At 45.2% G+C, this 14,117-nt stretch overlaps 1 protein-coding gene across 2 annotated transcripts; it reads left to right on the top strand.

The window, feature by feature from the left end:
• Positions 1-172: 172 nt before the first annotated feature.
• On the top strand, positions 173-8,791 carry PIF1 (PIF1 5'-to-3' DNA helicase). Of its 2 annotated transcripts, XM_069023510.1 has the most exons (12): positions 173-670; positions 744-849; positions 925-1,050; positions 1,147-1,300; positions 1,855-1,969; positions 2,044-2,150; positions 2,546-2,685; positions 3,365-3,471; positions 4,253-4,340; positions 4,880-5,025; positions 5,970-6,161; positions 6,483-8,790. In XM_069023510.1, exons 1-12 carry the CDS (start codon positions 188-190, stop codon positions 6,537-6,539), a joined length of 1,821 nt encoding a protein of 606 aa, XP_068879611.1. In that variant the 5' UTR covers positions 173-187; the 3' UTR covers positions 6,540-8,790. The 2 variants fall into 2 exon arrangements, with proteins under 2 accessions (XP_068879611.1, XP_068879610.1); XM_069023509.1 differs by having other exon boundaries at positions 744-1,050; positions 6,483-8,791.
• The last annotated feature ends 5,326 nt before the right edge of the window (positions 8,792-14,117 follow it).

Below are 14,117 nucleotides of genomic sequence, written 5' to 3'. Positions count from 1 at the left end.
GGCCGCGCCGGCGCCGCGCGTCCCGCGCCCATGGCAACGCACACGTGCTGCCGCCGAGGCCGCTGATTGGCCCGCCCGGCGCCCCGCCTCGCGCCCCTCTCTTCCCGCCTGCTATTGGCCGTCGAGTTAAAGCCCCGGCGCTGATTGGCGGCGGCGCACGCGGCGCGTTTGAACGGCCGGCGGGGCGATGGAGGCGGCGGAGCTGCGCTGCACGGCGGCTGTGGAGCAGCCGCTGCCGGGGGGACTCGCTCCGCGCCGCCGTGTGATGCGGGACGCGACCGTGCTGCTGGGCCGCAACGAGCTGCGGCAGCCCGTGCTGCGGGTGGCCGGCGGCAGCGGCGCGGCGGCGGCGGTGCTGAGTTTCGCGCTGGTCGGTGACGCCGTGAGGCTCTTCACGCGGTTCGCGGGCGAGGGGCGGGCGGCGGTGCGCGTGGGGCCGGACGGCGCCCAGGTGCTGCTGTCCGACTGTCCCCCGGACGCTCTGCGCCGCTTCCTCCGCCTCCTGCGGCTCAAGGTGGCCGCCGGGTCGCGGGACGCGCCGCGCCGTCCCCGCCTGCTGGATCGGCCGCCGCCGTCCTTCTCCGTCATCAGCCCGGTGCAGGAGCGGGACCTGCTGTGCGGCCCCGGCCGCCGCCGCGCCGGGGAAGAGCCGGGGGAACGCCCGGCGGAGGTGAGTTCCGGGGCGAGGGGGCCGCCCCGGGTAGCGGCCCTGCCCTCACAGCGCACCCCCGCCTGTCCCGCAGGTGCCCCGCGCGGAGAGGCGGCCCCCGGCGAGGCTCTCGGCGGAGCAGGAGGCGGTGTTGGGCGCCGTGAGGAGCGGGAAGAGCATCTTCTTTACCGGCTCTGCAGGTGAGGGGCCCTGGAGACTCTCATCGGCTCTCCGGGGAAAGTCCTGGCCATTGACCTGTTGCTTCTCGCTCGAAGGGACTGGGAAGTCGTTCCTGCTGAAGAAAATCGTGGGCTCCCTCCCTCCGAACATCACCTACGCTACAGCCAGTACGGGAGTGGCGGCTTGTCACATCGGTGGCACTACTCTCCATGCCTTTGCAGGTGATGGCCTGCCCGACAGCAAGGGGCTGGGAGCTCTCACTCCCTTCCCGAAGAATCAGGAGCATCCTAAAGCATTACTTTTTTCTCTTCTGACAGGGATTGGCTCTGGGAAGGCACCGCTGGAACAGTGCATTCAGCTGGCAGAGAGGCCAGGGGTGCGCCAGCACTGGCTGGCCTGCCAGCACTTAATTATCGATGAGATCTCAATGGTGGATGGCAAGTTCTTTGACAAGCTGGAGGCAGTGGCAAGGTGAGCAGTTGTCAGGTCAAACAACTAGTGGAAATGAATTTCCCTAAACTTCAGGCTTCTTCCTTTCTTTAGTTTTGTGAATGGATACAAGGCAGCTGCTGGTACAGGACTGTAAGGAAGTATGAAATCAGAGTATCTGGGCAGACCTTTACCATGAGATAGGTTTTGGTCATGTCCCCTCCTCACTCACAGCTGTGGCTGTTCAGGTTGTTCTCTTCATCTTGTGAGCTACGTGTTGTCTACATAGCTGCGTCCAGAATATACAGCTGTGCCCAGAAGGTCTCTCTTGTAAAGGGAAGTAGCTGTAGTATAACAGCCACTAAGCAACCAAGACTGGTAAATGACCTCTGGGGTAGGTAAGCAAAGCAAATTTAATGTCTTGCACTACTAGCATTGCTTAGTTATTTGAGCTCTTCTGATGCAGCTGGGGATAAACATCTTTCACTGCAGGTGGTCTATCTTTGAATATACTGATAGATTAAGAAATAACTTCTGGGACCTGACTATGTCCAGGTTCTGGAGGACATTCAAAACTGTTCTTCCATCCCTTTCAGGGCAGTCAGAAAACGGGATGAGCCTTTTGGAGGAATTCAGCTAATTATCTGTGGGGATTTCTTACAGCTACCCCCAGTCTGCAAGGCTAATGAAGAAACCAAGTTCTGCTTCCAGGTACAAAACTGTTCCTAAACTCATTCTCATACTTCACGTCTGCCTCTTTCTTAACAAGAGAATGATCTTTCCAGGCAAAAAGCTGGAGAAAATGCATCCACGTAAACATGGAGCTGACTGAAGTGCGGAGACAGACTGACAAGACCTTTGTCTCGCTCCTGAATGCAATCCGTTTGGGCAGGTGAGGGCAAGCTCCTCTCTCTTTGTAATCCCTGCTCCCCACTGATGGAGCAGAGGAAAGAGCAGTTTGTCACTTTCATGTGCTCCATCAGGAATGTGTAGCTGTGGGCAAAAGCTATAAATGCTTTAGTTAATGTAGACGGGTTTCATATATGCTGCTCTGGTAAGCAAAGACACTTCCTAGGGTCTCTCTGCAATTTCTATGAATTAATTCAAAGGATCCTGAGCTGGCAGTGGCCAGGACAGGGCTGGGGCACATTCTGGCTCTGCTATCTGACATCCTTCCTCTCTGGAGGCCTGCAGCTTGCACAGACAGATCCAGCTGTGTGGCGGTTACTGCTGCTCAGATCTGTTCCTGATCACTTTAAAGAATAATTCCCTTTTCCTGCCTACCAGGTGCACAGAGGAGGTCACCAGACAGCTGATGCAGACGGCTGCTCACAGGTCTGAGCGTGATGGGATCCTGGCTACGCGGCTCTGCACCCATAAAGATGATGTAGAAGTAACCAATGAGAGACGCTTGCACCAGCTACCAGGTGAACTCCGTGGGGAAACTGCTGGCTTTGGGGCTGAGCTCTGCGTGGATGCAATGGGGGTCCTGGGTGTCAGGTGTGGAACTAGTGTTCTGTCATGCACAGCAGCACCAGTCCAAGCTCTGTGTGTTGGAGTTGAGCTGTCTGGGGAAAAACTTCACAGTTTTTTGTTTAAAAATCCACAATGTCACTATTTAGTTTGTAATAGACAGAAATCTCATTGCTTGCTGTGAGGAAGGGGTGGGTAACTTATGGCCTCCACACCCCTGCTTTTTCTTTCTATAGCATCTTAGAAAGGCCATGCTCTCTCCAGCCATGACTTGAATTAAAGGATATTTAATTTTTTGTCTCCCTTGCTGGCCCTTGGATTCTTCCTTACTCTGCTTTGGAGATCTGGTGTTGGTAGTGAGTGAAACTGCTCAAAATGCTGTCTGCTCAGATCTTATTTACTGCTGACCTTTGATTCCTGTGCCTTCTCATGCTCTGGAAGTTATACAGGGAAGAGAGGCAATAGTGAGATCTCTGCTGTTAGATGTGACAAGGTTTGTGTGAGGATGTCTTAGCAGCAGAGCAAAATGGATATTAAAAGATGAATTGCTGTTAGAAATAAATGCTGAACCTCCTGAAATGCTGTATAGAGTATGTTCAATGGTTGCAATTTCTGTCTTTCTTTCCTTAACAGGAGAAGTGCATGTGTTTGAGGCTTTGGATAGTGACCCAATGCTAGGGAAGTTAATTGATGCTCAGTGTCCTGTGGGTGGTAGAGTTGAGCTAAAGCTTGGAGCTCAGGTAAGTGTGTGTACATACATGTATGATAGACCAGATCAAATGGCATAAGAAAAATAAAGGAATGTCAGAGAAATGTATAGAGTAGATTAATATACAGAATGCAAATTCAATCTAGAATGGCTGTGCTAGGCCACAAGAAGACTCCCAATCTTTGTATCTTTTCTGCTTAGAATCTTCCCCAGATAGAGGATGAGTACAGGTCCATGTCCTGGGGACAGTGGTGATTGCTGTGGCTTTGACAGACATGTCCAATCAAATTTGGAAGCTTTCCAGTAGCAGAGAGCACAAGCAGTCCTTGCCTGCAGTCTCAGCTCCAGGTACAGCAGGAGTCCCAGCCTGTAAAGGTATAGCACAGCTTGCCATGTTTGCTGGACTGGGCACCTTGCTCTGAGCTAGGGCTGTCAGAGTGGAAAGGATGTGGGATTGTACTTAGTAGTAACACTGTTTGCTTTGGAAACTTGCTCCTTAGTTGTTCCCAGAATCTATATATGCATAGGCTGGTTGGTGCCTGGGGAAGGGGAAGCTGCTCCCTGGATCTGAGTTCACAGCTGTGGACAGAAATAGCTCAAGTAAAGTGTTCAGTGCTGTAAAATGATGTAGTTAGGAATCCTAGGAAGGAAAGGCTGTGAAACAATTTCAATCAAATTGGAGATGGTGCTGCAATAGGCAGGATAGGATGATTTGGCCAAATCAGCCTGATGTGCTTATGCTTCCTGGCAAGAAGTTTAGCTGCAGGTGGCTGAACAGGCAGTGCATTAAAGATTTTTCTTTTTTGCTGTAGGTGATGCTAGCAAAGAATTTGGATGTATCTCGAGGGCTGGTGAATGGGGCACGAGGTGTTGTTGCAGGATTTGAAAGTGAACAGAAGGGTAAGTAAGCCTTTTGATCTTTTGTTGAAGGAAGTGGGAAAATAGCAAAACAGTTTGTCATTGGTGCCTGATGGCTTCTTAATTTCGTTTACAGCTTGGTAATAATTTGAGGGAAAGCAGGGAGATCTCTGCAAGCTTGGGGCTCTCACGAGCTGTGATGTCATGCACTGCATCAGCTGTAGCTATCTGTAGGCTTCTTGTGTTCTCTCTTCTGTATTCTGTATGTAAATGTGTATGCTCATTTGAATTTCCTGTTTGTTCTGTTGAAGCAAGTTTTGATGGATTTTTGTTTGTTTTTCTCAAAGAATAATGTTCTGGTACCTGGAAAATGTATTTTTCTCTGCATCTCAACTGCTAAAATACCTGACTTAAATTCTCCTGCTTAAGTAGGTGTCAAACATAATTTCAGGACATGCTATATACTGCCTGTGGATTTAGGTTTGGTTTAGGCAGAAAAAAGGTGTTCTTAAGCTGCTGACATCCTGGCTGTTGAGCTTCAGGAGCACATCCCTGTTTCTTTCCTGCTCCCATTCCTACAGGGCTGCCTAAAGTGAGGTTTCTCTGTGGGGTCACGCAGCTCATAAAAATGGAGAAATGGGTCTTCAAAGGACCCTCAGGAATTCATCTGAGTCGTCAGCAATTGCCTTTAAAATTGGCATGGGCCATTTCCATTCACAAGAGCCAGGTGGGTGTCAGCTGTCTTAGACTTTTACACCATTATAAACCTTATTTCCTGGGTGAGCTTGCATTGCTGGTGAAACAGGAGGGAAAGCTGAAAGGCCCTTATTGGAGGGGAACTCTAGAATATGTGTCTAGCTGCAGAGAGATAGCATCTCTTCTGCTTGTGATGCTTGCCTGTAGGGTCACAGATGGGCTGTCAGTACTACTGGGGTTTCTCTAAGGGCACTGCCATCTGCAGAGTTGGTGTTGGACTATAAAGCAGCATTATTTACCACTGTGGGCTGATGATAGTAGTGTTTCCCTGAGAGCCACCAGCATTAGGGACCCTGAGCTCTGCAGTGTAACTGAGGAAGCTGCTGGCACCACAGCTGTGCTCTTTGGGCTGGACTTGCCCTCTGGCGCTGTGCTGTGGGGATTTTTTCAGTATAACTTTCAATATAACAGTGTAATGTTTTCAAAGTTCCTTCCCTTCCAGAAGACTTCATGATTGGTCTTAGAGACCTGCGAGTTTGTTCCCATGCCACAGTTTAAACCAGGCCATTCTGTAAATTCTGCTGCACCTGGGACAACCCATGAGACAGGGCTGGCCAGGCCTTACCCAGACTCTCTCAGGTCTGCCTGAGGACTGCTTGAGAATGGTGCCTGCTCCAGTTAACTACTAGGACTGAAGCCAGCAGGATTTCTTTCCCTGCTGTGTTGATTAGATGGGATTTATGGAGTTTCACACAACAAGAGGCTCACTGGAGTTAGTTAGTGGATCCTACTATCTACTAGCAATTTCCTGACGGTGGAAAACTGCCTGTGCTTTCTACTGATTCCCTTTTTTTTAAATCAAAACCTTATACCAAAGATGGTACCCTGTACAGACTCACGGGTTAGGTTAGTGTTAGTACAGCACAATGCTCTTGTTTGTTTGCTCTGTAACAAAGCTCTTTGTGCCTTTGCCAGGGCATGTCTTTAGATTGTGTGGAAATCTCCCTGTCTCGTGTCTTTGAAAGTGGGCAGGCTTACGTAGCCCTCTCCCGAGCTCGAAGCCTCGCAGGTCTCCGTGTTCTGGATTTTGACCCAAAAGTAGTGAGAGCTGATCCTGCTGTGCTGCAATTCTACAGACAGCTGAGACGTCATCAGCTTCTAAGCCAGGTAAAGAAAAATCTCACACTAGCACAGCCTGCCTTGTGCAACCAGGATAGACATGTTCCCACCAAGATGTTTCTTTTTCTTCCTAAGCAAGATCAACACTTGCAGTGGCAAGAGAGATGAAACTGCAGAGAGGGCATGTGGCAGGGCAGCTCTTGGTGACAAAATATCTACTGTAGTGTTGGGGTTGTGTAACACTTGCTGGGCCCTCTGGGTGAAAGGATGGGTTGGGATTCTTTGATCCTCCTCTTGCAGGAAGGAATGAAGGAGAAGTAAGCACAAAATAAATGTGTCGCCTTTTTTTTTCCTTCTTACTCCCCAAAGGATTCACTACACACCCATTCAGATGCTGATGAGAAGGAGAACTGGAAGTGCAACTGAGAATGCTCTGGTGGTCTCTGTGAGGTGTCAGCACAGACTGCTGAGATGCAGCAATCTTGTTGTGTATATTTGATGACATAGACAAAGTCAAAGGAAATTTTTTAGACGTTTGCTTCATTCAGATAACTCTGGACATGTAGAACTATCCCCATCTCATGCCTTTGGAATTTGGAAGGCTTCTGAAGACCCCTTCTGAGCCCACAGCCTTGAGTACTCCTGTGTCACAAATGCAACTCTAGTAAACAAGATGACTGAACAAGGATGTGCCTGAGAGACGTCTCTACAGTTCTCTCCTGCCTGCTAATTGTGTTTTATTCTCTGCACATATAGACTGAAACCTGTGCGCCTTTCTTCAAGTATACCACTGCTGAGAGATGGAAAGTGTGTCTCCTTTGCTTGCATGGACTGTTCACAGAAGCTGCTGACATAAGGGAAAGCAGTGCTAAATATCTGGAATACTTGATTCTCCTGCAAGAGAAGAGCTGTTCTTGCTGTCTGACACCAGGAGGCTTTGCATAACTCCTTCCACAAGCAGAACTGTCAGAGTTGCACACTGCCTGTTATGCTGATACATAGCATTTTTATTAGGCTGTTGCATACAATAAGATGTGATTTTTTTTTTTTAACCTTTTGAGATGAGGTGTCACTATCTAAAAATAGGAGGAAGTCCTACATCTTATACCCATAATTATGGAACTATAAGAACTGTGAATATTCATTACCCCATGAGCAAGAAGGGGGGGAGAGGAGATGGGTGCTGGTGGGACCCCCTCTTGTTTAAACATGTGAGGTTCCCATTCAGATGGGAGTTTCTTCTGGAAAAAATGTCGGACTAATAAGGTGGAACTTGAATGTGCAATAGAGAATAATGGCTAAGGACATGTGAAGTGAGCTGTAACTTCACTCGTTTCAGCAAAAGCAGAGACGAGCAGAACTAATATACTGTCCTCTTAATAAAGTAGAAGTTTTGGTCTTTGTATTTTAGCACTTTGCTTAAAGCTAAAGTAACTTGTATATTTTAAGATGTTTTACATATGGGAATAACATAAAATAACATCCAGCTGGAACTTGTCTCTTGCAGGGGAATGTCTCTAAAAAAGCCTCTGCAGTGTAAGCAAGTTGAAGGCCATTTCTTGGCAGCTGCTCTCCTTAAAGCCAGGAAAGGATGTTGACTAGCCAGTGGTTAACATAATAGAAAACAGACTTTGATAAGATTTTAAAATTTATTTTTTAGTGTATTTTTTAGTGGATTTTTGTTTTGTTTGTCTGTGTGTTTTTTGTGTTGTTTTTTTTCTGGGCTTGAGAAGGTAGAGTCTTGGAGGAAGCAATAGTCTAAGAGAGAAGTGTGACTATTATTCAGAGAGGTCCTTAATGTATTAGGACATTGTTTCTTCAAAGGAGTTTCGTGGGGAGTGGATTAAAGTACCTGGAGGTGGAGCTGGAGCCTATGGAAGGCAAATCCCAAACCATGTGCTTGGCCAGGGGGCTGGTTTCAGTTAGTACTCCTGTGGGCTTTTAAAGATGGGATGCTGCAATGTGAGGGCTGTGTGTTGCATTGGAGGTTTAAGTGTGGGATCTGAAATGCCCAGGATGTTAAAGTGAGTTTTACTGTTGGGGTAGACAGCCATGAAGAATATGCCAGGCATGCCCAGTCATACACAATGCACTGATTTATTGACTGATTAGGTAAGAGTGATGAGATAATGCAAGTTCAAATCCTTTAATACCTCTTAAAAAGTTCCTGTACCCCTGTAATTGCAAGATAATTTAGAGTGTAAGAGAGGTGATTATGTACAATGCAAATAAACTTTTAATTGTGATTTTGTGAGGCAACTCACTTAACTGCAGCTTTCATGGATTTAGGGACTGAAATCTTTCCAGTTGTATGTGGGGGGTTGGTGCCAATTTGAGATAAAATGCTAAACAGAACTTAAAGATGAAAAGGTTAATCAATATTTCACTTAGTATTAAATCTACATGAAATATTGTGGATGCCTTCTCAGTGATGGAACTGTGGGAGCAGAATAGCTGTGGCTTTTGAAGGGCTGGCAGTGGTTCTGAGGCCAAAAGGTGTCCATCTGTGTAAATTTTGGATGTTCTCACTTCCAGCTAAAGCAGATACAGGAACGGGTGCTGAGTTTGAAGGCTGCTATTTAAATCCTAAAAGAAGCAGTCAGGACAAATCTGAGCTGTCAGGCTCTCTCATGGCTCCCCTTTGGTTGGGTTTATGATGAGACCTTTTTTTAATAGAATAATGCTTCCCTTAATACAATAATTATCCCTTCTTCCACATTCTCCATAGCATGTTAATTTTTCTTGCAGAGGTACTGTCTAGAGCTAGAACTCAGTACATCACCATGGGATTAAAAAAAAAGCCCCACAACTTTTTACTGTGGTGATTGTACTGGAAGAACAGAGCTGCTCCTCCTCCTCTCTTCTTTAAGTCAGTAAAATGAAGAATCTGAAGACTGAGTAGCTTTTTACATGAGGCTGCCTGAGGCTATCAGCTTTCACCTGCTGAGACAAGGTGGGCTCAGTGGGTTGGGTTTTTGCAGGAACAATTCCTGTGAAACTGTCAGAGCAAGCACCTGTGCCATCCTCATCTTGCACAGCTAAGAGCTCGTGCTTCCCCCCTGCCCTGTGTGGATCTTCTCCACAGGCTCTGCTCCTTCAGGGAAAAGTCTGCACTGCCATGGTCTCTCTGGGGACTGCAGAGGGACCTGGAGCATCTCCTCCCCTCCCACCTGGGTGCTCCGAGGTACTCATTTCTCCCACAGTTTTCCTCATACCCTGCAGTTTCCCCCCTCAGTCTGTTGTTCCAGTGGTTCAGCTGTGCTGGCACTGGCCAGGCTGGGCACAGGGCAGCCCTGACCGCTCCTCACAGAGATTCCCACCAGCACCTGGGCTCGGACAGCTGAAACACCGGGAACCAGGAGTGTGAGTGCCCTTTGAAGTGCCCCACTACCCTCGCCTGCAGAGTGCACGCTGGATCTCCTGGGATGAGAGGAAAGGCTGGAGGCTCTCTGGCGAGGGGAGAGGCAGGAGCTGGTCCCTGGTGAAGCCGGAGCCCAGGTGACAGAACAGGCTCTGTGAGGGCACTTGGCTCAGCAGCAATGGCTTGGTCCTATCCCTGCGGAAAAAGAGGGATTCCATTACTCCACTCCCATAAATATGGGGAATGAATATTGTCTCTCTTCACAAACTGAAGAGAAAGCATTTAAACATCTGCCTTAACTGCAGCTATCATTAAGTGAATTAAACGAAGAGTTTGATTCATAATTGGTATTTCTGTTACCACAAAGTACAGCCATTCTCTTTTCAAATACATTAAACCATAAGAAACTGCTCTATACCAGCTAAAGCTCCATAATACATTTATGTGTTATTGGAAGCATAATTCACAAACAGAGTGTTATTAAAACCTTACCAGCTTCCAGTTTAAATCTTTTTATGGTGATTTAACACCCTTCTTGTTCTTTATGTGACATTTTCATTATAATTAAACATGAATGTGTCCTCACAGCCTGTGCCCACAAGTCCTGTGAGCACAGGAAAGGCAGCAATAGTCCTGTAGGTCTCGGGTGCTGTAATGAGATTGTGTCCAGGAATTAGACCTTCATATCCAGAATTGCTCTGAATACATCAAAAAAATGCTACTCTTAAGTAATGGAAATATAGTACATTATTGGTTGTGCTATGAATGCTAATAATGTCATTTTTCTTGCAGATATTACAAGTTTCTCATTTTATATTAGGCCACTCTGTGACATATAATTGTCTTCTGCTGTTAAATCTAAGCAGTTCTGTTATTAGCATGAGAAAAGACCTGAATTGCTAGAGATTGCATTTAGATGTGTAAAATTTCTATTTTGCTGTTTCCTATATGATTATTTTATGCTTCTTTCTATTACAAATCATAAGATGTTGGATGGAATATTTTAGCTGAGCTACTGACTAGTATATAATTTATGAACTCTGGTTATAGAGGCAAAATAAGTTGATAACTCTAAGAGTAGTTTTTCACTTATAAATATTGAATACTGCACTATCTGTTTTTTTTTCTTGTAAATTTGTTATGGTGTTGATACAGGGGGCTGTCAGATGTGCCAAAGAACATGAGAGCCCTTCTGGGGTGCCAGCTGGGCAGGCACCAACAGCTTCCTAATGGGGACTGGGTTCCAAGGTAGCACATGTTTTTACTAAATTGTTTATTACAATATTTCTGCAATGAGAGGTATGATAAAAATGCCTCTGAGAAATTTGTTTAAGATTTTTTAATTAAGCTTTTTTTTAATGCTATGGAGTTCATAATATTTTTTTCCCCTCTTATTTCTCAAAATGTATGATTTTTGTCAACAGGTAGGTGAATGTGTACACAAACCACATCTTCCATCTACTCTTCTTAAGCCACTGGGCTATCTATATATCAGCTTTCTATAGGACACAGAATTTTTTTTCCCCCAAAATTATTATAAATACCCTGAGAATTACAGGGGGATTTGCACAGACTTTCAGTTGGAGGTTAGGAGTTGGTCCAGGTCTTTAACGATTCTGAATGCTGTTTTGTTTATTGAAAGATCTGTGACTCTCTCTAATCAAATATCAGGTTAGAGAGGGTATGACATATTTGAAGACAATGCTAGACATCAAAGTAAAAACATAAGTAAAAGTTATTAAGGTTATTCCAGTAGCTAATAATTCACAAAAGTGAGGCATCACATATCTTTTAGTATTTCCAAGTGAAGGCTGGACAGACTTACTGAATGTAATAAATCAAATATGGAAAACATTTATGTGAATTAATGAGAATAACTTGGATTAAAAAACAAATTCTAAAGCTTTCATCTGGGAAGAGAGTATGTAGTGATCAGCCTGTTTTAAAGTTGTTCCATAAAAACATTCCAGGTAAGTTACTTTCTTGCTTGTGTTGAATTATTAGGACATCTTGTAATAAAATATTTGACCATAATAACATCAGGTACTTTCAACTGACACTTGGCAATACAAAGTAAATTTTAAAAACAGATCTTGAATCTTGAGCAATGAGCTAGTAATTAATTGCCAGAATGTCAATGCATAATGCATGACACCAAAGATGTTACCAGCTCTAATTTAGTAATAAAGAAGGAAGCTTTGAAATTGGGTTTTACCTGCTTTCTCTCCAGATGAGAGAGACCTTGTGTCTTGGGGTGACTTTATGATGTGTATCCCATGGTGCTGCCCTATGCCCAGAAATTAACTTTGTGCCTTTCTATGCCTTTAAACTGAGCCTGAGAGGGGAAAGGAAAAACTGAACAAAACTTTTTCAAAGCAGCTTGCAGCTTGTTCAAGGTCACACAGAGACAGAGATTTTTTTCCAGCTGTGGCAGGAGAGCGAGAGGGAAGGGAAGCACCCGGGTTGCTTTTCTTTCCAGCCAGCTTTCGGCAGTTTTTTTTCTCAGCTCCTTTTCCTCTGGAGAGTTGAACTTTGGTTTTTTCCTGGGACTCCATTTTTTCCTTTTCTCTCTGCTGGACTGTTTCAACATCAGAATACATTGGGAGGACTTTCCACCAAGGCCTTGGCCCTGGAGGTGGGCCCACCACCCCATCCCAGCTCCAAGGAGGGGGGGAGAGAGACCTATGGAAGGACTCTGAAATTTTCCCAGGTTTCTCTCAGGAGAGTGGGAGGTTTTATTACTTAGCATCATTATCCCTTTTCCCGTGTGTTTGTTAAATAAATAGTTTTTATCTCTTTCACTTTCCTTCGAGGAAAATTTATTTTTCCTGAACCTGGTGGGGGAGGGGTGGTTATAGCCTGCCTTCTCTCAGGATATACTTCTAGATTTGGCCAAACTGGAACACCTTGCAATAACCTTAACCCTTTTACCAGTGATGGTAGCAAGCTATGGCTATTTTAACATAAAATCCCCACTTAAAATAGAACACATCAGATGATTCAGTCATGTCAAAATGACAAACTTTCATAAAATGTTGTCCCATTGTCTTCATTAGCCATAATTATTGCTGTCAGTTAAACTCTGGGACAAATACTACATGTCTTCCTTTTGTTTTAAAAATAAAGGAAAAAAATGGCTCTGTAGAAACAATTTTGAGTTCATGTTAGAGGTAAAGTAATATTTTTGACAGATTGCTGTAAAGTCTTGTGCACTCTCAGATCTCAAAAAAGTACAAGGTCAAAAATATTGTTTGTGATGACCTATATATTTTAATAGAAATATTGTCAAAATACATTATAATCAGGTTTTGACACTTGTCCTGAAAGTGTCAAGGCCTCCATAAAATATAATACCTCAGAAACATCAGGCAAAAAGTCATAAGTGTAATATTCATTCAATTACTCTGTAAGGTATAGATCATCCTGCACTGCTCAGTTTTGGGATCAGGACCCTAATATGAGAAAGAAGTATCAGCCCCTTAACAACCTTCACCATGAATTTCATGAGATGTTCTCAAAAAAAAAGGGGAAAAACCCCCAACCAAACAGAAAAAGCCCAACCCCCCAAAAACATTTCTGGCCATCAGTGTGCCACAAGAGGAGTTTCCCTGTCAGTAGAAATTAGGGCTAGAGGGAACCTCAAGCACAAAGCCTGCACTTGATACTGCTTTTCCTGCAGCAGAAGGAGGCCCCAGTGAAGAAAGTGTTCAGCACTGTACCAAGATGAAATGCTCCAAGCAGGGCACTGGGAGTGGGATATCAAGCTAACGTGAAAGCTATGTCAAAACCTCAAGATGAAGAGGACACATAGCATCTGAATAATTCTGTTTAGAGTCAGAGAAAGTGAATCATTAGGAATGTGTCCAGCTCAAGGTGTGCAGTTGAATTAAATTTAGAATAGTTACCAAGTATTTTTCCAGATTTAATAATGCGTATGGGCCTTTGGCATAGTTAGAGAGATCCAGTATGGTCCAAAAGTGTCTGAAAGAGCACAAGATCATCCTCTAGCACCTTTGGTGTCACTGTGGAATGGCCAGAAGCATAAAAATAGAGGTGATGATGCCAAGGAAGGAGGGATAGGAGCAGCACCCAGGCAAAGGCAGTTCAGTAGCGCTTGCAATGCTGTGCACAGAAGGCAGATCAGCTCAAATTAAAAGGAGCTGCTGCCTGTTCTCTGCTGCAGAGGAGTTTGTCAGTTCACCTTGGGGCACCAGATGGACAGGCTGCTCAGAAGCCATTAGGAAGCATTTTGGTGAAGTTAGTGCTGGGGGCAGACAAATGACTACAACCCTTGCTAGGTGCATCCCAGTCCAGTGAGGAGATGGTAAGGTACTCCCAAAAGAAGTCGTGGCTAGAGGCAGATACACTGCACATGTAGACAGCTTTTTGGAACAGAAGGAAACCTAGCAATGTGCTTCAGCATATCTTTTTTTGGCACTGGTGAAGTATGTTTTGCTGTGATGGACTATTTGAAAAGGGGGAGGTAGGTGTAGAAAGCATTTCTAGGACATTTAAGAGATGACAAAAAATACGTGCTACATGTAAGTATATAAAGTATATGGTATATGACATGTCCACAGTCTGGTTATATGCTAATAGATTTCATCCCAAACAAGTGGAAAAAGACACAGAAAACCCCCTTA

This window comes from Aphelocoma coerulescens, chromosome 8 (assembly GCF_041296385.1).
Source record: "Aphelocoma coerulescens isolate FSJ_1873_10779 chromosome 8, UR_Acoe_1.0, whole genome shotgun sequence".
Taxonomy (NCBI): Eukaryota; Metazoa; Chordata; class Aves; order Passeriformes; family Corvidae; genus Aphelocoma; species Aphelocoma coerulescens.
The sequence above is the reverse complement of the archived record's forward strand: the minus strand, read 5'-3'. Positions and strand labels throughout refer to the sequence as shown.

What these genes read in the sequence shown, in the direction of transcription:
- PIF1 (XM_069023509.1), top strand. Translation starts at nt 188, where the DNA reads ATGGAGGCGGCGGAGCTGCGCTGCACGGCGGCTGTGGAGCAGCCGCTG. An exon ending in AATGCAATCCGTTTGGGCAG is followed by an intron (nt 2,151 to 2,545) that starts GTGAGGGCAAGC and finishes CCTGCCTACCAG; the next exon opens with GTGCACAGAGGAGGTCACCA. An exon ending in AGCTAAAGCTTGGAGCTCAG is followed by an intron (nt 3,472 to 4,252) that starts GTAAGTGTGTGT and finishes TTTTTGCTGTAG; the next exon opens with GTGATGCTAGCAAAGAATTT.